The sequence below is a fragment of the Juglans microcarpa x Juglans regia genome, chromosome 2D, assembly GCF_004785595.1.
Source record: "Juglans microcarpa x Juglans regia isolate MS1-56 chromosome 2D, Jm3101_v1.0, whole genome shotgun sequence".
Lineage (NCBI taxonomy): Eukaryota > Viridiplantae > Streptophyta > Magnoliopsida > Fagales > Juglandaceae > Juglans > Juglans microcarpa x Juglans regia.
The window spans coordinates 1,316,085-1,340,823 of NC_054596.1; the positions used below are offsets into that span (position 1 = coordinate 1,316,085).

At 35.8% G+C, this 24,739-nt stretch overlaps 5 protein-coding genes across 14 annotated transcripts; 2 read left to right on the forward strand and 3 right to left on the reverse strand.

The window, feature by feature from the left end:
* The first annotated feature begins 2,977 nt into the window (after positions 1-2,977).
* Positions 2,978-9,768, forward strand: LOC121249679 (protein phosphatase methylesterase 1). 4 transcript variants are annotated; one of them, XM_041148427.1, is made up of 14 exons: positions 2,978-3,021; positions 3,487-3,674; positions 3,775-3,859; positions 3,984-4,054; positions 5,560-5,674; positions 5,810-5,889; positions 6,206-6,290; positions 6,392-6,472; positions 6,837-6,931; positions 7,116-7,166; positions 7,447-7,527; positions 8,549-8,621; positions 8,717-8,794; positions 9,402-9,768. In XM_041148427.1, exons 2-14 carry the CDS (start codon positions 3,568-3,570, stop codon positions 9,438-9,440), a joined length of 1,041 nt encoding a protein of 346 aa, XP_041004361.1. In that variant the 5' UTR covers positions 2,978-3,021; positions 3,487-3,567; the 3' UTR covers positions 9,441-9,768. The 4 variants fall into 4 exon arrangements, 3 of the variants coding, with proteins under 3 accessions (XP_041004361.1, XP_041004363.1, XP_041004364.1); XM_041148429.1 differs by having other exon boundaries at positions 2,988-3,021; positions 3,533-3,674; XM_041148430.1 differs by having other exon boundaries at positions 3,013-3,103.
* A 372-nt stretch (positions 9,769-10,140) lies between these two features.
* On the reverse strand, positions 10,141-12,756 carry LOC121249680 (cytochrome c). Its single transcript, XM_041148431.1, has 3 exons — positions 12,539-12,756; positions 11,373-11,506; positions 10,141-10,487 (listed from the first exon to the last, which is right to left on the reverse strand). Exons 1-3 carry the CDS (start codon positions 12,648-12,650, stop codon positions 10,392-10,394), a joined length of 342 nt encoding a protein of 113 aa, XP_041004365.1. The 5' UTR covers positions 12,651-12,756; the 3' UTR covers positions 10,141-10,391.
* Positions 12,757-12,898: 142 nt separating this feature from the next.
* On the forward strand, positions 12,899-17,331 carry LOC121249676 (putative pentatricopeptide repeat-containing protein At1g74580). Of its 4 annotated transcripts, none has more exons than XM_041148421.1 (3): positions 12,899-14,823; positions 15,209-16,852; positions 16,956-17,331. In XM_041148421.1, the coding sequence occupies exon 1, from the start codon at positions 13,165-13,167 to the stop codon at positions 14,755-14,757; it is 1,593 nt and encodes a 530-aa protein (XP_041004355.1). In that variant the 5' UTR covers positions 12,899-13,164; the 3' UTR covers positions 14,758-14,823; positions 15,209-16,852; positions 16,956-17,331. The 4 variants fall into 4 exon arrangements, with proteins under 4 accessions (XP_041004355.1, XP_041004356.1, XP_041004354.1 ...); XM_041148422.1 differs by having other exon boundaries at positions 15,209-15,290; positions 16,480-17,331; XM_041148420.1 differs by having other exon boundaries at positions 15,209-15,290.
* On the reverse strand, positions 15,271-19,330 carry LOC121249677. Of its 4 annotated transcripts, XM_041148426.1 has the most exons (9): positions 19,115-19,329; positions 18,026-18,648; positions 16,818-17,177; positions 16,665-16,726; positions 16,455-16,550; positions 16,256-16,346; positions 15,919-16,020; positions 15,652-15,701; positions 15,271-15,411 (listed from the first exon to the last, which is right to left on the reverse strand). In XM_041148426.1, exons 2-9 carry the CDS (start codon positions 18,575-18,577, stop codon positions 15,387-15,389), a joined length of 1,338 nt encoding a protein of 445 aa, XP_041004360.1. In that variant the 5' UTR covers positions 18,578-18,648; positions 19,115-19,329; the 3' UTR covers positions 15,271-15,386. The 4 variants fall into 4 exon arrangements, with proteins under 4 accessions (XP_041004360.1, XP_041004359.1, XP_041004357.1 ...); XM_041148425.1 differs by lacking the exon at positions 15,271-15,411 and having other exon boundaries at positions 15,606-15,701; positions 19,115-19,330; XM_041148423.1 differs by lacking the exons at positions 15,271-15,411; positions 15,652-15,701 and having other exon boundaries at positions 15,820-16,020.
* Positions 19,331-22,863: 3,533 nt separating this feature from the next.
* On the reverse strand, positions 22,864-23,803 carry LOC121249681 (ethylene-responsive transcription factor ERF022-like). Its single transcript, XM_041148432.1, has one exon. It carries the CDS (start codon positions 23,684-23,686, stop codon positions 23,141-23,143), a length of 546 nt encoding a protein of 181 aa, XP_041004366.1. The 5' UTR covers positions 23,687-23,803; the 3' UTR covers positions 22,864-23,140.
* Between the last annotated feature and the right edge of the window lie 936 nt (positions 23,804-24,739).

A 24,739-nucleotide genomic window follows, 5' to 3' on the forward strand; every position in this document is an offset into this window, starting at 1 on the left:
TTTTACCTCTAAACCCTTCTCTTTTTCTTTTTTTTTTTTTCCTCCTCCTCCTCCTAAAAGACTCTTCTCCTTTCTCTTCATCCTCTTTCTCTATCTATCCAATTTATCTATAAAAGTTAGTTATATTTTTCTTAGTTGTTTTGGTTCCTCCAGGGTTGAAAAAGATTTTCAATTTTCCAATAACATCTGAGAGACGCGCGCGGTATGAAAAGTTTCCTAGTCGCCAATCATTCAGAGAGAAAAGGCAGTTTCATGATAATTGCTGCGCATGGGATTGATGCGCCACCCCTTCTTAGAGTTTTTTCTCATCACACGCATCAAATCAACGAATTCGCCATCATCAGATCCTTGTTATGGTTGCAATGAGACATGCGCATGGCCCCACATGCTGTCATAGATTTTGAAATCTACCAGAGTTGGTCCAAATTGTAATCAGTCTATTTTCACATTTATCTTACTAATTTCCTTATTATTTTTCTTACTACTTATCCCAAATTTTGTTATCATACTCTTATATTTAAAGAGTTTAGTAAAATATTCGAACCGTTAGCATTCGACGATCATCACCTCCTCTTTGGTCTCTTGATGGTCTCTCTCCAGCATAACCCATGAGCTCTATTTTTTTTACTTTTGCTTCTGACGTGAGAATCACATGTACTCATTTGGAAGAGCATAGATTTTTATGATGATGTACAACGTGATGGAGTTTGAATTTTTATTTGGCTTTTTATTATAAGAGTTGTGTTATTTAGCCACAAGATTGTGAAGGCAAGGCACTGAACTTTCCCAACCGCCAATTCAAGGTAAAATGCAGTCACTATAATTACCATGGTCTATGATCATAGAACTACAATCTCACTCTCAAATTATATAAAATCCGCCACTTTATACGACTCACTCTTAGTAGGAAAGGGTATCAAATATTTATTTATTTTCAGTGTCCATTTCTTTTTCTTTTGATATAGTGCTGCATTAATTAAGAAAATATGTTTATTGTGATGCCCTACCTCCTATTTATGTATTTCTATATTCTTTAATTATAATATATCGAGTTTTCTTAAGAAAAAAAAAATAATAATGATGAACTTTGAATAACATTTAATGCACAGTACGTACCCTGCCAAGAATGTCACCTCTGATAAGAATGCATTACCTAGGGAGTGGGAAATAAAGTGACACTATCGGATAATATACCTAACCACCGTTGACTTCATGTGCAATATTCTTACAATTAGACAAGTCCAAAAGCAAAGAAAACACCTCAAATAGATAGATACCGCCGTAAGAGCACTGATATTGAATTAATCAGATATATTTTTATCTTTTAATTTAATAAATATCATCTATATTTATTCTATATTAAATTAGTTAAATTATTTTTATTTAAATTATAAATTACAGTAAATCTATTATTCTTTTTAAATATGAAAAGAACTATAATAAATTTAAAAATATTTTGTGAGATTATTATATTATAGATATGAGATTTTTATTCATATGAGATTTTATCATCTATATACATATGAAATTATTATATTATAAATTGTTAGATTGTAAAAATAAAAATGAATATAATTTATTAGAGGTTATTGAAAATTATGAAAATAAAATAAAATAATATAAATAATAAAAAATAATAAAATTTTATTATTATAGAGAATATAATAATTAATTTAATATAGATTTTAAATTTTAAATGAATAATTAAAAATAAAATAATTATATATTAATCAAAATTTAAAGAATAAGATAATCAATTCAATCCTAATGCTCTAACCCAACAACCACCGAATTAAACTTATAAAGTTATATAAACTGGTATCGTTCGACACGTCGGATTATAAGGACGAGTGGATAAACTTCAAACCCTTTCAATTCGATCGATCTCAAGTGTAGGCCGTAAGCAGTAATGCACCGTCAATTGAACCACCACCGTACGCATCATTGTTATTATCAATGGACCACAAGCTGGTTTACTACAGATCGACGGCACTTAATTAATTACGCAACTTAGAGCAATAATTAATTGATAATTAGTGTTGTCACTATAATTAAGTACGTGACCGACCAATATCTTTCATCCTGAAAAAGTATTTTCAATGTAATTTGCATAAAAACATGTCATTCATCTAACAAAATTAGAAAGCTATATATTATTTATTTTATAAAAATATCGATTAACATCTTTCAGGGCAATATTACTTGCAATGCCTACATGAAATATCACAGATGTACGTGGCGTGCATTTAATGGAGGTTGTGGTTTATATTTTGGATTCCAATTTTTATTTTTATTTTTTATGACTAATATATACTGCTTTGCATATCATTATTTTACTCTGTTAATTTAAAGTATCGTTTGGATTTGAAGATAAGTTAAGATAGATTATAAATAGTAATGAGATGTCTTGTGAATAATAATGAGATTTATGAATTAAAGTTACTGAATAATAATAAATAGTAATAAAATGAGTTAAAATAAATTGAGATAAATTATAAATACAAACCAGGCTTAGCCAATTTGCCAGATAATTTAATTCCCCAAAAATACATTTAGCTTCTTGGGCCTTTCACTCAACCAACAGAAAGCAGAACAATTTTGTATGGTGTTAATTTATTTTGAGAGGAATTCTATACATCGGTCATTATTTATTTCACACTTATAATTTTTTTTTATAAGATGTAAAAATAAAAATATTTTTTATAAGATATGATAGTATTTTTTATAAGGTGTGAGATAAAAAATAATATCTGAGTGATATAAAACTTGTAATACTACTTTTGATGATTATGGGCTGTGAAGTAGGCCTGTCTCTAGTCCGATTTATGGTTAGGCTGACGGAAAATGATCCCATTGGGCAAGAGCTATGGGCTTTATGTTAGTACAAAGTAAGCTACACCAAGCTCAAGCCCAAAAATAAGCCCAAGCTTAAGCCCACACATATTACATACATATATACAATCCATTCGCACACTAAAAAATCATCAGCTCCCTTCAGATCCCACTGCAACGTAACGCAAGGTACGAAGTTTCACATTTCACCCTCTCCGTGTTGTCCTCCGATTTCGTTTACAGTTTCTACGACTTTCGCTCTTATGTTCTGGTACTATTGCTTTCTTCTGGCTCTTCGGAATATGGTTTTTGTTTTCTTTTGGGATTGTGAATAAACGGTAATTTTTAAGGGTGGTTGTTAGATGTGATTCGGAATCTAGAAGCTCGAGTTTCTTCTGGCTTTTCAATTTGGTTTATGTGAATGTTAAAGTTGTATCACATTGAACTACTTTTTTGAGTTTATTTGATGCTTATCAACGGAGGAATGTTGAGTGAGGGATGCTGATCAGGAGGTTGGCTACCCTGGGAGAAGAAGAGAAGAAACGATTTTTTTTAGGGGTTCTGTAGGAGAGAAAAAACGATTTGGGGGCATTTCCTGTACGAGAGAAAGGAGGGAGAATTTGGAGTTGATTATTTTTTCTTTTTTAATCCCAGTCAGCATTTTTCGTGCGGTGTATTTCACTTAAAGGCTTCTGTGTAGCGGAATTGGAGAAACAGATCAAGAACAGAAAGAAAATGGATTCCTCAAACCTCACTACGCTTCTCGAAGACGAGACCCCAGAGCAACAAACCCAGCGACCTGTCTCTGCCTTCGCCTCCAAGCCTGATCGCCCTCCTACTCAGTGAGCTCCCCTACCTGCTCTTAGCCTTCAGATCAATCAGATCTTACTCTTTCACCATTTTGTTTTTAATTTGTGGTCTTTTTTCGCATTCTTTTTGTAGGAGTTCGTTACAGAAGTACTCACCGTTGGATTGGTCGGGCTATTTTGATCGAGAGGATGACATTAATATCCCGGAAACAGATAATGTTAGTTGTGGATAATTCTGTTCGTCCGGGCGACATATAATAGAGAACAAATTGGTTTGGTTTTATCGACTTTCTAACATGTTTTTTTTTTTTTTTTTTTTTTTTTTTTTGTTAATGATTTTAGGTGTTTCATGTATATATAGCAGGAACAGAAGGGCCAGTTGTTTTTTGTCTACATGGAGGTGGTTATTCTGGGTATGTTTTTTTTTTTTTTTGATAAGTAAAAGTGAATTTATTGATACGAATGAGATAGACATAGTCCGTGTACACAGGAAGTATACAAAACAACTCCTAAATAAATTCTAAGATCAAGAGATCACACTGCTGACACTTGAGGACAGCCTTGAATTTCCTATCAACAGGCCAATAAATCCACCACCCTCAAAGGCATAACCCATGCGACGTCGACTCTTCTAAAAATCTCATCCCATAGCATCCTTGTCACCTCACAATGCAATAGTAAGTGGTCCACTGATTCTCCATTCTTTTTACACAAATAGCACCAATCTATCATGACACATCCACTCTTCTTCAAGTTTTCCGTGGTTAATATCTTCTCAAGAGCAACAGTCCGTACAAAGAAAGCCACTTTAGAAGGCACGTGAGACCTCCAAATATTCTTCCAAGGGAAATGATTGGTAGCTTGTGATATCAATATTTTGTAATACGCCTTGACTGTACATTTCTTGTTGCCATTCAACCTCCACTGCATCTTGTCCCCCTGTGCCGGGGTGTTTCCCGTGGAGTATATCAATCTGAAAAAATTTGAAACAGTGGGTAATTCCCAATCATGAATATCCCGATTGAAGCGGACATTCCACTGGGGAGGGCCATGAGAAGATACCGGCAAACCCACCAGAGTAGCATCCCCGTTAGTTGCAATACGATAGAGAGCTGGGAAAACGGTGTTAAGAGCACGATCTCCACACCAAACATTATGCCAGAACCTAATTTTGGTGCCCTCTCCAGCCAGAAAACGAGTATGGCTTACAAAACTCGGCCACCCCTTCCTAATAAATTTCCATAAGCCCACATCATACCCCCCCCCCCCCCCTCCCCAACTTCATTAGAGCACCAACCCCCCCAATCACTTCTGTGTCTACAATCAATAATTTCCTTTCACAACAACTCCCCCTCCAGGTGATACCTCTACAACCATTTTCCTACTAAGACTTTATTAAAGGTCCTCAAGTTGCACATTCCCAGTCTCCCATTTGAAATTGGGGAACAAACTTTATTCCAATGAACAAGATGGAATTTTTGTTCCTCCACCACTACCCCCATAAGAAGGCCCGAAATAATTTCTCAATCCTGTTCGCCACCCCTGCAGGCAAAGGGAACAATGATAAAAAAATTTCTCAATCCTGGGTATGTTTCTTTGTTTGGTATTCTTCAACAACACTACTATTATTATTGCTCATTTGTAAATACCATTGTGCTTTGGTGAACATGAAGCATGATTTTGATAATAAAAAAATTTTGCAGTATACTGATTATAAAATGAATGTTTGAATTTGTGGGTCTTTGTATACAAGTTAGTGAAGAGTGTGCACACCAACTGTTCGGTATGCACAAACGTGTGCACACACTTGTATGTTTGTTTGTTTGTTTGTATGTATGTATGTATGTATGAGTTCATTTGTTGTAAGCCAAACTTTGGTTATCTGACGAGGTTATACCATGTGGTTCTCTCTGGTCAGGCTTTCATTTGCGTTAGCAGCAAGTAAAATCAAGGAGAAAGCTCAAGTAGTGGCGATGGACTTGAGAGGACATGGAAAGTCTGTGACAGAAAATGACATCGACCTATCTATTGAGGTACAAATATAAACATAAGAAATTGTAGTCCACAAGTCATGTAATTTAGGCTTTAATTTTCAATTCTTGAAGTATAATATTCGTCAGTATAGTTTTTATAAGCTATTCCTGAATATGTAATTTTATTAAGTGCAGACGATGTGCAATGATGTTTTGGCTGTTTTCAAAGCAATGTATGGAGATTCACCCCCTGCAATTGTGCTTGTTGGCCACAGGTATTGTTTTTTTTTTTTTTTTTTTCATCTAACGCTCTTGGGTTGTATAATTCTCATGCTTAGTGGGAATCAATTTCAAGCATGAGAATCAATTTCCTGGTGGACTTACCCAAAAAAAAGAATAATTCTTATTGGAGAAAAAGGAGGATGCGTGGGGGTTTAGTGTATGGATGTATTGGAATTTATCTATCTTGGATTCATTTACAAAACTGCAAAGTTACAAAACTGCAAAGTCTATCATTTATTTTTTATTTGGTTAAATTCTACTACGATTGTCTTTACTATTGTAAATTGGACTAATGTTGAACTCATACAGCATGGGTGGTTCAGTCGCTGTGCATGTTGCCGCGAAGAGATTGTTACCTAACTTGGCTGGGCTGGTTGTTGTGGATGTTGTAGAGGTTGCATTCTATAGTATACCCGTGTCAGTATTGCCTTGTGATTATTTGCTTATCAGTAGTAGTATATTGAAGCCATGGTGACTGTCCTTAAAAAATTTCAGGGAACGGCAATGGCTTCATTAATTCATATGCAGAAAATCTTATCAAGCAGGATGCAACATTTTTCAAGCTTTGAAAAAGCGGTACCACTCGTCTAGTGTTTTATATTACTTGATATATCTGTTGAGACTATTGTGGCTTTGGAACTTCTTCATATAAGTGATTTTGTTCTTTTTATGGACTTATCCCTTGCACGATTAGCAATAAGATTTGATTTTGTATAAGCAGTGGATAGAAGATTTTATCTAGAGAGTGAACAAATTAAGTTATGAAGGACTTCTAAAAATTATCGAGTGACATTATAAGAAGAAATCTCAAATTCACTTCATGGACCAGTATGCTGTCCCTCACAATGTGTGAAGTGTGTGTGTGTGTACTGTTTGTTTTGGATGGCTATTTTCACCAGTGACATTTGGCTGTCTTAAGAATGTGAGTTTTTCTGTGTAGATTGAATGGAGTGTAAAAGGAGGTTCTCTGAGAAACGTGGATTCAGCTCGTGTGTCCATCCCTTCTACATTAAAATATGATGATGCAAAGAAATGGTTAGTGATTCTATAATTTTTTTACAGGCAACGCAAGCATACATCATTATGACCTGAATATATGTAGAGATTCTAGGTTCCACAATTTTATCCATTTACGTGATCAGTAGTTGCCTAGTATTGTTGATTCAGCATGGATTATTGTCCTGCACCTCACACTCACAGTTCTAATATTGTTATGCAGTTATACTTACCGGGCATGTCTAGTAGAGACGGAACAATATTGGAGAGGCTGGTATGAATAAATATTTGTTATTAGGATGAAAGTTCACTAAATTTCCTTGGGATTATGCTTATTTTGTCCACTAGTGGGTGTTGTACTTGAAACCTATCTCTTCTATGCACATCTGGGGATATTATCTCGGTTCGGATATTGTGGTTGAACTGTTTTCCACTGGTTGTGTGTTAATACTTTACTCATTAGACTGACTAGTGAAGTACCATAGCACTTTCGTGCTACATATTGTGACACAATTCATTTTTATTAATTCGATTACTGAAACCAGTTAATACAGGTATGAAGGTCTTTCAGATAAGTATCTTTCATGTCCTGTTCCAAAGCTCCTGCTGTTAGCAGGAACAGACAGACTGGACAGGTTCTGTACTTTTAACTTGCTTTATGAATTTACTGAGTTTTAACAAGGCCATCATACATTGTTATGCGTAGTTATGACACTTTTTTGCAATCAAAAGAAGGAAAGAACAAAAGGGGGAGGAGGGGTGGGGATTTTTCTCTTTGATTGTATATGACACCTTCACAAATTTAACTGATGCACGGTACGATGACTAGCATGACGTTGAATATCTTATGAGCCGAGTACACTGCAATTAGCACAAAAGACAGGTTTTAATGCTTTCAATAATACCTTAAAACATTATCTAGATGATAACTGTTCACATGGTAAGCCAACCTTTTTGCATATGTAGGGAAACAAAACTATACTGGAAGAAACGGTGGTAATGCTAGAATAGCAATGTGGTTATTAATAATTGCAATATATGTTCAAAGTCAGCAAAATCAGATTTAAACAAGATTCCAAGTTGAATTGGGTTAGCTTGGCGTTGAAATACTCAGCAGTTGTAAGGAATCTACCAAAAAATGGAGTGAAAAAGGTAGAAGTTTCACTTTTTAAAGCTAATCAAGAAAAAAGAAATTAGCGGAAAACTAGGAGAAGTATAGGAAAAAAAGGCTGTCAGATTCAGCCATAAATCTGGCAATTTAAACAAGCATGATTCTCAGATAAAAGCTGCACTTGGGTTTTTCCCTCGAGTGATAAAAGGTGAGGTTTGTGTTGGTCTTAGGTTCAATGCTCAACAAGCAAAGAAAGAAAATAAGATAAGAGTTTCACCAAACATAAATTTGGGACTTGTAGCTTTGGTTTTGTCCTGTTTGCCCAAAATCATTATACAGGGATAGGGACATAGAGTTCTTGAAAATAGCTGCTGAATTGCATATAGTCATAAAGGTTACTTATTTACACTTTTTTAGCCACGCTGCTTTCCCTTATGATTTAAAATGGGAAAATGGGTCATTTTTATTAATACCAGGCAGGCTTGTCTCGACTTGAAATTGGTCAGTTGGTTTTCTGAGAAGTTCTCTGGATTGTTTTGTAACAGAGCTCTCACAATTGGTCAGATGCAAGGCAAGTTTCAAATGGTGGTTGTCAGACACACTGGACATGCTATACAGGTTGCTAAAGTTATTTTGCATGCCAGGTCTCTCTTTTTTCTCAACTTCTTTTATGTTTTGCGAAGTTGTAACTTATGTGTTGCAAATTTTTGTAGGAAGATGTACCTGAAGAGTTTTCTAATCTGATCCTGAATTTTATCTCTCGTAACCGAATAGGCCCCCATGGAGTTGAGGTTGGTATATCTTCTGTTACGTTACCAAATAAATAGTGTAGTATGCGGGAAAAGGATTTCATTTGATTTATTCAAAATCCAAGAGACCTTCAAGGTTAAATATAATAATAATTGTGATTGATGATGATGAAGGGGGCTTTGTGTAATGTTGCGAGGCATGGCATGCCACTTCAAGGGCTCCAATTCCAAAGCTTGAGGTTCACTGAGACACATGCCTTTACTGTCGGGGGCATGCTTTAGGTCTATTACAATTCTGAGATGATAACTCTTCAATCCCTCTCAAGCAAGGGTTCCAAGTTGGAGAAAGGGTTACAGATACTTAAACTAGGGCTAGTTAGTGGCTTGCCTCAACTAAGACATGCACCATTTGCTTTTTGTTAGCAACAAATGCAATCTGATTTCGTGGTTAATTTATGAAGGTTTTTAATGGTCCCATAGTACACATGTAATTTTTTTTTTCCCAGTGCATACTTTTACTGCAACAGCACATGCTTTAAAAATGTGCTAGATTGTAGCACTGCTGATGAATTCGATTGTCTTTTCCTTTATAATTGGCCCCATCAGTGCTTTTTACGGCTGTATTCATATAACCCAATTTGTGTTACAGATACCAGGTCTCCGCCGGCCATCCCAATCACAACCATGAACAAGATGGATTATCATAGGGTGACAACACTCTCCAAGATGACAGACTGACGGCATAGCACCAGCATTTTCTTCAATAGTTGCACTTTTCGTTCTTCGGAGTTTTATTTTATTTTATCTATGTTGGCATGGTGTGGTGGATAGTCCGTTTGGAGATGATGATCAAATGACTATGGTCCATGGAGGATAGGACATGCATTTTCTGAGATGTGCCAAATTTTTTGTAAATATTTGCCGCAGATTTACTTTTCCAGAGGCTCTATCTTGATTTGCCTTCATGGCTACAACTAACTAGTAAAGAACTATATAACATATTCTGTGTATGCTGTATTTTCACGGAATTGTGAGAAGTTAGTGATATTTTCTACCACCAGTCAACGCCACAGCCACGAGATTTCCTCCACAAAAAGCCAGTGGCCACAAGTGATATATTCAGATTTAATGCGCTGGTTACTACTCTCTAAATCTGCGCGGGGCCATGAGGCTAAGCTAAACTTCACAAGTGATAATTTCTATTTTAACAAGCACGGATGCCAACTAGAAATGGGAAACAAGGCTAACGCAAACGGGGGTACGTTCCCATTCCATACAGCACCCCTACGACGTTCTTTCTTTCCAATATTAGGTTTCACCGTTTTCAGCTGCAACACAAAGGACAACATAGAAAGCAATAATGACAACAGATACTGGGACCAAGAAGCTAACTAACTAAAAAAATGTTTCTTTCATCCAGGTATTCATGAGAACCTTACAAACAGCTAAATGGAAATTAACGTTGCATTTGCCAATTACGGCAACCTCTTGAGATGCAATGATAAATTACAAAAAAGATCATATTGCAGACCTAGTTGGTCTATTTTATTGGTAAAAAATAGCACTTCATCCGCACTGTGTGAAACAAACTCCAACAGCTGCAAAATGGAACTGGGAAACTAAGGTTATGGAGAAGTATTTAGGATGCAGTAGATTCCTTCAAATATGAAATAAGGTCTGCACGTTCCTGTGGCTTCTTCAGTCCCGGGAATACCATCTTAGTTCCAGGAATGTACTGCACAAAAAAAGGGGCCACAAGAATCAGTAATGAAAACCAAAAAACATGCAACCTAAAATATTTCTTACAAACAGAGCTATACACATTCTGTCTTATCTTGTAAATTGTCCACACTAATTTTAAAACATTAAAAGGAATACAGAACTTTAAACAAATTCTATTCAACTTTATTCTGTGTGCCTGTGCACTTGTCTACGGTTCCGATTAAATTGATAGGGAACAAGTCTTTACTACATATGCTTAAAAGTATCAAGGAAAAAGGGTCATAGCCGTAAATTACTTGTCATTAGTTAACCAGATTTGGTGATCTTTTATCCACACAATTAAGTTAATTTTCCATCATCATCATATTCCATTAAAACTAACCCATTGATCTCTCTAAAAAAGAAAAAAAAAAAAGAAAAAAGAAAAAACAACCCATTGGATGTGTGTTCTAAAAACCATATAAGAGAAATAATTTCTTTTTGTTGAGTGCTAACATAGACCATTCTACATGGAAAAATTTAACACTCACCCCAACCCACATTTTTTGGTCATGTTTGAAAAGTGCAACTTTTTAGGACATTATTTGATGCATTGTCTTTCCAATAAAAAGGTATGAGTTTCTAATAAAAAAACATTAAAAGCAGTATTAGACTTTCAAGTAATGAAATAGTGAGATAAGGAAAGTTATTGAAACCTCCTTTGTGGACCTTTCACAGTGAGCAACGGATTAAGAAGAGTCTCATGATATAATAGAGAGAAACACTAATATGGAGCTGAGGGAATAATTAAGGAAGTCAAGTCACATAAGCAACAAAACATCACAATAACATCAAATGCTTACTAGATCATTGCATACTAGTCCATGATGGGAGTAACTTATATTTCATCATTTCATACCTTCTTAGGGTTCAGCAAGTAATCATATAACGTCTTTTCTTCCCATGTCACAGCCATGTTCTTGTTAGCAGTAGAGTATGAGTACCCAGCAGTTGTACCAGACTGTCGTCCAAACAGGCCATTCAGATTGGGTCCTGAAAATTCCAGAAGGTTCATGTGGATGACACCAAAAAAATTAAAAGCCAAAAAAAATAGAAAGGAGTAAAAAGAAACTGATTTTGAAAAATTGAAAGCCCAAAAAAAAATCCCAATTTGATAAAATGAAAAGTCCATCTGCAAATAATCATAAGACAATGACCGATCAAAAAATAAAAAATCAACAAATAACAATGGCCAGTTAAAAATGAAAAGCCACTATATTGCTTTATACTTGAAATCTTTATACACCATTGTAATGGGTTTTCCAAGCATCCCTCTTTAAAATCTGGATCAGTCCAGAATCAGAGAAAAATTTAAGGCACCTTCTTCAATTAGAAAACACTAATATGAAATAATATACAAAAGGACACCAAGCTTACGCCACATAACAGTAAAGATGGAAAAGGAATCCATAACCCACACATATATATGAACACATAAGCAGAGAAGAACTGCGATATCAAGTTTAGAATCAAAATTGCAAAATTAGCCCTCTGTAGAGTTAAACATCAAGTCAGTAAAGCACAACTGGATGCTAATTATCTCTCATATTAAAAAAAAAAAAAAAAGCAAAGAAAACATGACATGGTACAGATTTCTAATAGTATGATCTTTTTATGAGATCATAAATGAATAAAATAGAAAAGAAAAATTTATATTTAGAATGTAATAAGCGTAATTCAGCAATTCAACTTATTCCAAGATTTTTTTTTTTTTTTTTGAAGTTCTCAAATATGTTGATTGACCTTAAAAATCAGTCAGATCTGAGCACAATCTTTCACCTAAATCTTGAAAACTACAGATACTATTGAAATAAACCTAAAATACATCAGGTCCGAACACGGAACAAATACCGCCTTAAAAAATGGGAAAATGTATGTAATAAAAGCTAACAGGAAATAATCGAGTCTCAACTCATCAGATCCAAACAAGTCATAATCAAATCGAGAAAAATTATATACATAACAACCGAATCACCAAAAAAATGAAATAAAAATGCTCGAAGCGCACAGAGATGAAAGATTTACCTTGCTTGTGACCGGCACCTTTATCCACGGTGTGGCACTGAGCGCACTTGGTTCTGAAGATCTTCTCTCCTACCTTTGGATCGCCTGGCGGAGCTTGATCGAACGACGCCATTTCTCTACCGTTTCTGCCTTTTCCTTTTCTTTTTCCTTCCAAAGAGGCCGAGAAAGTTGAAGAGAGAATTTAGAGCGAGAGAGAGGTGTTTGGTTCAAAGCGTGCGTTTATATTGAAGTTCCTAGGTTAAAAGGAAGCTACCTACACGGAAACCAAAGAATATTCGAGAGCAGCTTGAAGTTGAACGCTTGGCCTGCCACAGGCCACTCCTTTGGGGTAGATGAGTGATAGACGGACGAAATTTATTGAAGTTTTTTTTTTACTCGACACCCCTAACTTGCACTGTTCATATTAGAGGGGTCCGGACCCGTGAGAGTCCCGTAATTGTAGCGCGTAACTTTATAAATATTTTCTCTTTATATAATTGCTGATGTCAAGATCCAAAGCTAGTGGAAAAAAGACAAAACACACGCGCGTCGCACAGTCCCGCATAGTTCGTTTACTTCACTTCCCTGTTCTCGCAAAACCCCTCTCTCTCTCTCTCTCTCTCTCTCTCAAGTGACCTCGATCAACCATGGAAGTCTCAATCCTATTCAACAAGCTCAGGTACCTCTCGAACTCTCACTCCCACTCCCTATGCTCACTCTTATCTCACTCCCCATACCCGTTTCTTTCTCCTAAAATCTTCGTCTCTCCTAAACCCTCACCAATTTTTTGTTTCAGTTCCGATCATTTTAACACAAAATCCACTTCTAGTTATCCATATCCATTTATTTCTTCGACTAGGTCATCCTCTTTTTCTGCTGTAACACACCCATTTCCTCAATCTTCACGGGCTTTAGATTTCTATGGATACAGCAATACCAGACATAGGTTCCAAATTTCGAATCTAGGTTTGCTTAGAAATTATTGTAATAGGTGTTTTCGTTCGTTTTCGGTTTCAACTGAGTTAGAAACAATGAATTCGAATGAAAATGTAAAATTTGGAAAAATGGGTATTAATGGGATTAGGCCGAATGCGATTCGAAAGGAAGTTTTGGAAATGATTACCGTGATTATGAGGGATGAGAATGATTTGGAGCTCAAGTTGGATTCAATGAATGTGAGTTTATCTATTTCTTTAGTTACTGAGATTTTTCGGGTTTTGAATTGGGAAAGAGTGTCCGCCTTGCGTTTCTTTGCTTGGATTAGAAGTTCGCGGCCCGATCTTCATTGTAATTCGGATGTTTGTAGTTTGGCTATTGATAATTGCGGGTGGTTAGATGATTACAAGGCCATGCTTTGCATTCTGAATGAATATAAGCTGAAACGAATTTGTCTGACCAAAATGGCATATGGATTCTTACCCGTTTTCGTTTCAAACAAGGATTCCATTATGCGTTCTGTAAGAAGAGTTGTGGAGGTGCTGAATGAAGTTGGCGGGTCATGTCGAACCTCCGGGGTTCACTCGTTGATTGAAATGCTCAGCAGTTTGGGTTCCTTTGAAGTGGCTAAGTTTGTGATGGAAATTACTGAGAGGAAAACAGGTTATTACAACATTTTGATTAAGGAGAAGTGTCGGAGATGTGATTTCAAAGGAGCCAAGGAAATACTTGATGAGATGAGGCAAATGGGTTGTGATCCAATTGTCAACACTTACAACTACCTACTTAGTAGTTTATGTAGGAGTGACAAAACAGATGAAGCTTGCCAACTACTTGAAGAAATGCAAGAAAGGAATTGTCTTCCAAATCCATTAACCTTTGAGATTTTCATTTATCACTCGTGTAGACTTGGGAAGATCGATCTTGCACCCGAGTTTCTTGATAGGATGATTTCAAATGGTCTTGAACCTCGTCTCACCACACACGCTGCCTTAATTAAAGGTTACTTCAATTCATTGAGATATGAGGAAGCACACAAGTATGCGGTTGACTCAAGTGTTAAGCATAGGTGCTCTAGCAATTCACTTTACAGTTTGCTTGCGAGCCTACATCGGAAGAAAGGAAACGTTGTTGTTGCCCAGAATATTATACTCGAAATGATTACAAAGGGTCTTAGACCAAACTTTGCAGTGTATATGAGAGTTTTGAAGCACCTACAGAAGTCGGGCAGGGATGACTTGGCCAGAGACTTAAAGACCAGGTTTTCTAGTTTGAGTTTGCCGTCAAGTACAGAAACTCAATGATTTTGTTCAGTGATTCTAGTAATTGAATGAACAAGCTGTGAAGCTCAAGAGGCTTTTTCATGCAAGGTTCATTATTTTTTCCTTCAACTCGTTTCTGTTGCGGTTGGGTTCCATTTAGGCAGGCTTATACCATTACACTCACGAGCATAATTGAGTTGTAGGATTTTCATTCAACAGCTAGAATGTAAAGGGAAAAAAAAAAAAAAATAGAAATGAACTAAATTTTACGATGACATAGCTCTTCGGAGTTTCACATAGGCATAGCCCCGTGTGGGCTAGCCCACACAGGTTGAGTTGCAATTTGCGGAATCTTTTCTCAGAAGAGCTCTGAAGCTATGACAGCCCTTGGAATAGGAATCCATACAAGCATGAATTATTGTTATTATTATTATTATTAATCCTACAGCTACTTTTTTACACATTTTGATCCCTAAGGATTGCATTTTTGTAGACGCTGCTAAAAAAGATCTCTATCTCAGATGCTGGAGTTCTCTTCAGGCTCTCATTCCGATTTATCGCAATTTCCAAACGAGGTTCGTTCCTTTTCGCAACCTTTTCCATGAATTCCTAAATTCCGTGCAAATACATTCGGTTGCATAGGCCCATCACAGATTGCCCAAGTTTCACTTTTATCGCCAACTTGGCATCTTGGGTCTGCATTACAAACATTCAGAAGTCAGGACTCAGAATCACAGTGCATGCGCTCACTCATCTGTGCCGACAATAACCAGAACATGACATGCCATAAAATCTTGTGCATACGCGGGCAATGTTTCTCCGGAGTAAATATCAGTCACCAAATACTCTTAAGATGGTTAGTCTTAACCTTAAACAGTATATAGTTCCAGTCAAGAAATTAGAAGGGGAATTGTAATCGGAAAGGGAACAATATACCTTGGTTCTCTTCGAGTATGTATCAGCTCTACAGCCCTCGATAATGCTACCTGAAATTATTGATTACATTGTTTTTGTGATGCTGGATTTATTCATGAGGAGAAAGGCAAAAACAAAAGAAAATTGCAGAATTTTGACACATGGACAAGTGATTATGCAATTCAGCATTTAATCATGCTCATTGAGAAATAAAATCGTGGTCCTAATACTCTGCATTAATTTCCTTAGGCTAAGCAGACAAAATAGAAATTGGGAGAGATATATGACCCTAGGAACCAGTTTTGGATTCGGAGCATTGTTAGTACTGGACAAATTAGTTGAGGCAGATTTGAATACTTTTCCAAGCCCAGTATTCCTTTTGTCTTCTCCCTGCACAAACACAAAATAAAATGCATAATCTAGGTACTCAATATCTATGACGAACAGAAAGGCCATTAATTATCAAAAAGCAAAACCAAACATGGTTGGTTTCACAGAATATTCACGATTTAGGCGTTAATCTTGGACATAATAAAGACTCGAGTGTTATTAGAGATAATATGATAGTTACCGTGAACCTTTCAAATAAAAAAACACATATGAACGCCCATGGCTAGGGGATTACCTTTTTCTGCAGTCCTTGGACATAATTCTTGTGCCCAAATTCAACTCCATAATCTTGATTCAAGTTGCTCTGAATGGGATGGTTTGTTAACCTTTCATATTTTCAAACTATTAGTATATCCACACAAGCAACAAAATCAGAAAAATAAAAACTGATGGAGATATCTGAGGAAAACTAGCGTGCGGGATATAATAGTTACATGACGTTTGATCTCTGGTTCTTAGATGCTCCACGCTTGGGTCTCATTTGGCTTACACTAGGCTCTAAGGTCTTTCTACTATCTCCATCACATCTCCTGAACATAATCCAAGTTGACATTCACAATTTGTGAGAGAGAGAGAGAGAGAGAGAGAGAGAGAGAGAGAGAGAGAGAGAGAGAGAGAGAGAGAGAGAGAGAGAGAGAGCCGACCTCCTGCTGTCTAGAGCCGGCTTTCCCAAGTGGTCAGTAATAGCACTCTCCTTTGTAATGCCCTGCATATATAGGTGCCCATGACCAACAAGGCAAACCATCAGCAGAAGAGCGAGTTGAGAATCCAATATGAGTATAACAAAGATAGTGTACCTTAGTGGATCGTGCGTGCAGTGGCAACTTTGTTGGTAACTTCTCTAACAACACTTTGGAAGTTGAATTTGCCTTCACCTGACCAGCATTACAAACAGAAGATTTCACTGACATCTCCCTTGCTAATGAATTGTGCAGAACAGTGGCAATGGAGCGTACTTCAGCCCTTTGTTTATGGGAAGAAACATAGTTGTTGACTTTTGCATGCTGAGGTGTACCCTTTCTTGAAACAAGACCATCATCTCTCTTGCTGGTAATATCGTGATGAAGGGATGGCTTCAGCTTCTCAGATGGCTTAACAGCTCCTTTTGTAATTTTGCAGTCCAAATGCGTTTCATTTCCTCCAGAAGAATCTGTTGCCTGGAAGAAATAACAACTAAAAACTGAGTGACAGAAAAACACCCATCTAATGCATATTGATAATGCAAACTATAGTGATCTAACCACAAATGCAACAAAGACAATCATCACTGTGAGTCTAAAAATACCAGGAAGGTTTCATTTTTTGGCAGAAGTTCTCATGACTCTGAGAGCATTGGCCATGGTCTAGCTATTGCCAAGTTCAAAATTTGACAAAAAGTAGAGTTTTTAGCTAAAGCCAAAACCATTGGAGAGGTTAATCCATATTGGACTATCCATCCAAAAGTTAAAATAATAATATAATATTAGATAATTTAATAATAATAATTTATTTATTTTTTTATATTTTGCAAATACACTATATATTAATTAATAATTTAATTTTTACTTAAAATTATTGTTTCTCAACTATATTTTCTTCAACCTAATTATCCAATAGTAGCTATTGGAAATATTTTTAGAGTAAAATATTATTTTAGAGATGAATAGTGGCTGATCAAATTTGGAAAAAGTGATGAATTTATTGTAGCTCAAAAGTGAAGTCTTGGAGTTTTGACTATTCCAATGCAGACCACTTTTGAGCTACTTAGCCAAAATTTAGCTAGGCACATTGCTCTGAGCTTGTTCAAACTCCAATCTTAAAGTATTTTTATATGTATATTTTTCATGTGTTCTTGCTCTCGAATCTCCAAAGCAATTGAAGAGGAAGAGACCTTCAATTTGAGGCTCAGCAATTGCGACAAACATCTTGCAACTTTGCAATACATACAAGAAGTTCATAGACTCTACTTTGCCTTGGGTTAGAGAAAATGAGAACTATAAATCAGAAACCAATATCTTACCACAGCCTTTTGAATGGGTGCTTGTTTATTTTTCTTGTTGGCATCATGCTTGGCTGTGTCGTGAACAGGATAGTCATGCTTGGCAGTTCCAGAGCTCTTATTGACTGATGAAGAGTAAGCCCCTTTTACAGAATCTTCGGGTTCAATGGTGGATAAGGATTTACTAGTTCCACCTGTCATGCTAGCTTTGTCACTGTCTTCAACATGGCAACTTAATTCTTCTTGGTTAATTTCTTTCAATCCCTCCACAATGCCGCCCTCTGATGAGTTCAGGTTAGCAGCGGCTTCGTTCCCTAATTTCTGCATTTTACTTACATTGGTGGGCATCTTTTCCCCTTTCATCAAGTCAGCATCAACAGCATTTTCCTCTTGTGTCGTGCTGCTCTTTGAGTCGGGATGGGTGGTCTGTTGCTGTTTCACTTGTAATGCCGTCATAGCTCTAACTCTTCCGTAATATTCCTCAAAGTATGCCTTCTTTTGAGCAACAAATCCAGGGCCTTGAACTTCTCGAGCTCCTCCTGACATCTGTTGTGGGAGAAAACCGACCTCTTTTCCCATGCAAGTGACTCCACAGCAAATCTCCCAAAAGATATCGACCCATGGTCCAGAATGTCAGAGATGGATACAGTCTGCTCGTCAATGGAAATACAGACCAAATACCAACATCATTCGCCAATAATGTCAAACACAGAACCCAGAAGAGCACAAGAAAAACATATTTCGCATATTCATTTATAAGCTTATTTTGGACCATCCCAAAATTGCAATAATAACTTAAAAGCCCGTTGGAGTCCTACATACAAACGACTACTGAACTTGATCTAAACCACGAGGATTAAAAAGCTTCAGTCAAATTTTCTTTCCCCTTTCCTCAATTATATGGGAAACCAAGAAGTCCCTGGGCGATTGACTCCCTCCCGTTAGAACAAAATTTCAAGTTGTGGAGTTTTCCTGCTTTAACTGCTTTACCACATATTCAGGAGCTATTTCAAGGAAAACACAAGCGATTGACTAGAGTTTGATAGTATTAGAAAAGAAAGTTGGGACATGATTAACATGAAAAAAGCAAGTGAGAAGAGGAGCTTTGGAGTGTACCCGAGCGTCGGAATCAGTCTCCATTTTCCTGTTACTCTATAAACTCAGACCGGCGTTTGATCCCAGAAGCTTCCCGGGTCCAAAATACATTCAATCCAACTGAAAGCTTTGCAACAGTTACTACTTGAAGATCATACGACTCATACCCATTTTAAGGAGGTGTTTGTACGGGTGATTTCCCTCTCCCGTTTTTCTTATTTTCTCTCGGTCACGCACTATTTTTTTTTTTTGGTAATAATATACATAAGATACTATTTATTTTCATACTTCATATTTATAATTTTTTTTTTAAGATGTGAGTGTTTTTTATAAGATATATAGTTATTTTTTGTAGAATATAGAGTGTGAAATAATAAATAATAGTTAGTTAAAAAAGTTTTCAATAATTAATATGGCTCTTGGCTTGTGACGAAAATGGCGCAACCAAACAAGCCCTACTTGTACTGACGTGGCTTCACCGTACGATGCGACACGACCACATTTCTGTGCATCTGGGTCCTACAGCCGCCACGTTGCCCACTTGCTTTTTTTTTTTTTTTTTTTTGGTTAAGGGTTGTACTTGGATGAGAATCTTAGTTAATTATTATATCATTTTGTCTAATGGTGGGTAAGAGTCCCACGTGGAGAAAGCATAACAAGATGGACCTCCATTAAGGGCCTCGTGGTCCGGGCATGGGGTCATCAAAAGTTAGTACTAGAATAGCAATATCATTATCAACCAATCTATGTAAGCCTTAGTTTTCTTTTCTTCTTATTCCCGACTTTGATGTGTTTTATACCCTCGATCTCAGATATATTTTCTCGGGGGACCCATTTTCTACAGAATTAAATATACACCTAATTCAAAGGCTTAGAAATCGAATTGGGCTCTTGGCTTGGCCCAATCTCTTTGGACCAGTAGAATTTTTGTTTTCACTAAAAATGAAAAAGTAGACAATTTTTTTTTAGGAATGTTATGCTCACAACCCCACTCCACATTGTATGAACTTTTTCATACAGTGTAGAGTGAAGTTGTGAATAATAATTATTTTTTTTAATCTCATCATTGCAAGTACTAGGAGGCAACAGTTGGACTAGAATGTACAAGTATATTTATAGAGTATTTAATAGATAGATTTCTTTGATTAAAACAGATCTCTTATATTCTCAAAATAAATAATATATAAAGTGAGTCTTATGTCATTTATTAAAGTTAGTATAATTTGATATTGCATGTAGAGCTTATACATGTGTGTCAATTTCTGTGTGTTTATCTCTCTCTTATTCGAGACTGTCAAGTTTGAACAAAAATTTTAAAGTATTAATCCTATAAAAAGATTATAATGTTCGTACAAGAATATAAGGGATTTTAATTTACCATTTGTAGTAATTTGATCTTAATGGTGCGTTTGCATATTGTCATGACAAGTCTTTAAAATTCATATATTTTATATATTTAGATCATATATTAAATTTGAATTTTGAATTTGTACTAAACTCAAACTTGGTTTAGAGTACTATTTCAAATTGCAATCATGGCACAAATTCAAATGTAAAATTTTCTTTTATCCAATTAATATTGAGATTAATTAAGAGTATTTATTTATAAGAGGTTAATTAATATATATATATATATATATATATAGGCTTGGTCCTAATTAATTAGTTTAGTTAATTAACTCATCCATCTTTCTTAACTCAAGTTTAGTTAATTTTCTTCGACCGAGATCCTTAATTATAAGAAGAGGTTGGTAATTCGTTAGGCTTTAATTAATTGTCGTTGACAGCTGATCTTATAAATTATTATTCACTCTGTATTAATGTCGATTAATACACAAATTGGTGGTTAGGTACGTTTGGATCTCAAATCATCTTAACTCATCTCAATTTATTTTATCTAATCATTACAATTTTTTTAAATTCTAACATAAAATATAATAAACAATTCAACTTTTTCAAATATCAAAATAATAATATTATTAAAAAATAATATTCTAACAATATTTTATTTAATTTTCAACTTTCATCTCAATTCAATTCAGTTCAATATTTAAATGTAGCCTAAAAATGTCTAGGCTTGGGCTAATTAGGAAGATACGAGCATACAGATTAGGTGATACGAGACCAATTAATGACTTCCAATTTCACCTAAAAGGCACACCCTGTAGGTCCGATTAAGATCGATCGGGGCGGCCAACTAGCTAATAAGCACTCCAAACGATCATAAACATATTATATAATTAAATATGGATTAAATATAAAATAATCCAGGATTATTCTCCTCTGCCGCCTAGCTAGTTCTTGTAATTTCATTTTTTTAAGTATTTTTTTTAAAAAAATATATAAATTCACTAGTAATATATTTTTTAAACATTTTAAAAAAAATACACTAACGGTCAAACCCAAGAGCAACATGGACAAACTAGCAAATTTCATTAAATATATAATAAGTTGGATTGCTCAGAAAAATTAAATAAATTAATAAATAAAAGACGGTCAATTGTTTGGATTAAAAAAAATATTAGTCTTTGGTGACAAGATAATTTATATATATTGGTCAGTTAATTTCCTTGTTAAAAGTCTGACCATGACTTCATTTCCAAATGTTTCAATCCGGGAATAATATAAATTCGCAGTACGTAGTAATTCACCTTTTGAGCTGCTAGGCATTCATTGGCAATATTGCTTTATTTGCGTTTTAGGAAGCTGCCTTGAAACTACATGATGCATGACCAATTAATCTTCTTAATAATTAAATAGAAAATATACAACAATTTCCCTGTATATGCCGTCTAATCAGTTAGGCTTTTTATTTTATTTTTCCTAATACCAATATATTTTATCAATTCAATTCAAGAGCTTTTTCAGTCATCATCTTTGTACGTACACGGCCAGTACCATTTCGATCGTTCATCGATAAATAAGTTGACTTTGATCAGATGATCCTATTTATTTTTAGAAAAATGCAACATATATATATTTATATATTATATATATATATACTGTTGTACCCAAAATTTTTAAGGAGGGTCTTTTATTTATATCTTTATTAAGAGATTTGTCTAGGTTGTTATCACGGCTTAAAAGAAATGTTTGCTAATTATCATCCTCATCTGTTAATTAATATATATATATATATATATATATAGATCATGATAATTGACAATTAGCTAGCAAATAAGCCAAAATGCTGCAAATTAACAGGAATGCGAGATATATATTGGCCGTCTGTCGTTAGAACTTATGTTGTAGATCGGTTCGAGACTAAAATTGAGGAGAAGAGTGCAATAAGTTTCATTTCAATGAACAAGCTGCATGCATCTCTCTCTCTCTCTCTCTCTCTCTCTCTCTCTCTCTCTCTCTCTCTATATATATATATATATATATGTATATATATAGTACTTCTTTTACATATATATGTAAGCTAAGCAAATGATTACGTACATGCAGACTTCTGTAGAGCAGTACTAGTTGCCACGAATACCACAGGAGTACTACGTCGTACTGAACTAAGGACGAGGAAAAGCTAGTGTCCCCAGATAAACATGGAGTACTACTAGTATATACTTACCACATGAGCGACAAAAAAAAACATTCCCTAATTTAATGCCCAAGAAGAGACTCCAAATTCTTAAAACAAGCTGATCACTTTGATGAAAAACAGACACTTAATTCATAAATACAGTCTCTCTCCCTCTCTCTCAGCTACAAAAAGTAGTCTCTGTACTTCCATTAAAAACTCAAGTACACAAAGATCGAGCGAGCTCAAACTCAAACCATTCTCCAGTATTATAAGTACCCATGCATCAGTAAATAAATTACATGGCAGTAACCTGAAATCTTCGAAATATATAAGTACCGGCCAGCTAATTACTGAATCGAAAACAATTAGTCGGTCTAAGTGATTACAGGCGGCCGTCTAATATTTGTTACCTAGTTATCTTTTCATTTTTCGTGGATATATATTAATTTAATTCTATATATCTTTGCAAATCACAGATGAGAGATAATTTGTTTGTCTCTATATTCATTGTGTACATGATGGGGCTAGGAGTCCCAAAGAGACTCGTATTGTATCTCTTCCCACTCACTCAACTCAACAATATCATTATCATAAAATACCATCTTATTCTCCTCCAACAAAAGAGCTCCCGCCAACTCCGTCCACATCTTCGGTGAATCCAAAGGCGACTCGTTTATGGCCTGAATTTGGCTCGCCGAGAGCCCCACCCTAGCCGGCACCGCATTACCCCCCGAGCTTCCCACTTCCATGGGCACCTTTGCCTGCCTTCGAATACGCAAGGCAGCCTCTTGAGCCGCAGATTGCACGTCCTCGGCACAAGAGCTCGCCGGCCGAGGAAAACTATCGACTAATTCAGGAAAGTTGAGGGGAGTCCCACGTCCTCTGAGGTGCAATGCTGCCACATCATAGGCCGCGGCCGCCATTTCTGGTGCCTCGTAGCTTCCTAACCATATTCGGGTTTTCTTCCCCGGCTCACGGATTTCAGACACCCATTTGCCCCACTTTCGTTTTCGAACACCTCTGTACGACGTCGGAGCAACCATTTCGTTTTGGCTGCTTGGCTCTTCCATTTTTGCAGCTGTTCTTTAACTAAATCTCGGAGTGTTGAATATTTCCAGTGAGAGTCTGAAGGACTAGATCAGAGTACTTTTTAATATAAAGAGATGAAGATCAGTGTTGAACAAATGATGAAAACCAGTATATATATAGGGATACTGGAGGAGTTAAAATCGTGATTATTGTAGCAAGGTGTGAACGAAGTGACACGTGTTGCTAATATTTTGGCTGGTGATGGATGGGGAAGTGAGCTTCCAAGTAGATACGTAAGTGGGAAGCTGCTGTCAATTAATGGGCACTTGTGCACGTTTCCATTTGTTGTTGTTCTTGTATCACACGTGGAACGAAATCAATCAAAGCATGCATGCCTTATGTTTGCGGTTATTTATGTTGTTTCTGGTTTTCCTATTTCATGACGCGGTTTATTGGTGACCGTGAGTATCTTGGTCCCACTGATCTGCAGTTTCCGCCATCTCCGATTTTTAAAATACGTAGCCGGTAGCCAATGCACCGTACTTAATTGTGGCGGAGGGATTTTTTTTTTTAATTTTTTTTTTAATTTGATCTATTTCCATGGCGCGACATTAACAGTACTACGATATACACATCGATCGATCAACTTGGAAAATATGGTCCTAATTCGTTGAAAAGTCTGCAAGTATCGGAAGAGCGTAATGATTATAGAGCCATATTTCAAACAAGTTTAGTAAGAGCTCTTAACAAAGTTTAATTACCTTAGCGTTGTCGTAAAAACGTGCATTACCATGGAAAAAAAGGTAAAGTTTGGCAAGGTTTTCTACTGAAAAAACAGAAGCAGCAATATTATATATAATATAATTTTAAGAATAATTTAGAATTCTGAAGTACTCTGAACTCGGCAAAATAGACAAGAGCATGCAAGTTGATACTCGCGACCCATATGAATGATGCACCAATATATATATTTCTAGCTAAATCGCCGCCCTATATATTTTATTATTTTTTATATAAAAAAAATAACTGTATGTATTATAAATATTACACCAAAGAATCAAGTACTATTACACGTGGTTTAATCGAGTACGTAC

Excerpts from the sequence above, each read along its gene's own strand:
- LOC121249679 (XM_041148427.1), top strand. The coding sequence starts at position 3,568 with ATGGATTCCTCAAACCTCACTACGCTTCTCGAAGACGAGACCCCAGAG. Across the intron at positions 6,473-6,836 it reads TTTCAAGCTTTGAAAAAGCG|ATTGAATGGAGTGTAAAAGG; the intron begins GTACCACTCGTC and ends TTTTCTGTGTAG. Across the intron at positions 7,528-8,548 it reads GGAACAGACAGACTGGACAG|AGCTCTCACAATTGGTCAGA; the intron begins GTTCTGTACTTT and ends GTTTTGTAACAG.
- LOC121249680 (XM_041148431.1), bottom strand. The coding sequence starts at position 12,650 with ATGGCGTCGTTCGATCAAGCTCCGCCAGGCGATCCAAAGGTAGGAGAG. Across the intron at positions 11,507-12,538 it reads AGGTGCCGGTCACAAGCAAG|GACCCAATCTGAATGGCCTG; the intron begins GTAAATCTTTCA and ends TGGAATTTTCAG. Across the intron at positions 10,488-11,372 it reads ACTTGCTGAACCCTAAGAAG|TACATTCCTGGAACTAAGAT; the intron begins GTATGAAATGAT and ends TTTTTTGTGCAG.
- LOC121249676 (XM_041148419.1), top strand. The coding sequence starts at position 13,165 with ATGGAAGTCTCAATCCTATTCAACAAGCTCAGGTACCTCTCGAACTCT.
- LOC121249677 (XM_041148423.1), bottom strand. The coding sequence starts at position 18,577 with ATGGGAAAAGAGGTCGGTTTTCTCCCACAACAGATGTCAGGAGGAGCT. Across the intron at positions 17,178-18,025 it reads AACAAGCACCCATTCAAAAG|GCAACAGATTCTTCTGGAGG; the intron begins GCTGTGGTAAGA and ends TATTTCTTCCAG. Across the intron at positions 16,347-16,454 it reads AACCAGAGATCAAACGTCAT|GTTAACAAACCATCCCATTC; the intron begins GTAACTATTATA and ends AAAATATGAAAG.
- LOC121249681 (XM_041148432.1), bottom strand. The coding sequence starts at position 23,686 with ATGGAAGAGCCAAGCAGCCAAAACGAAATGGTTGCTCCGACGTCGTAC.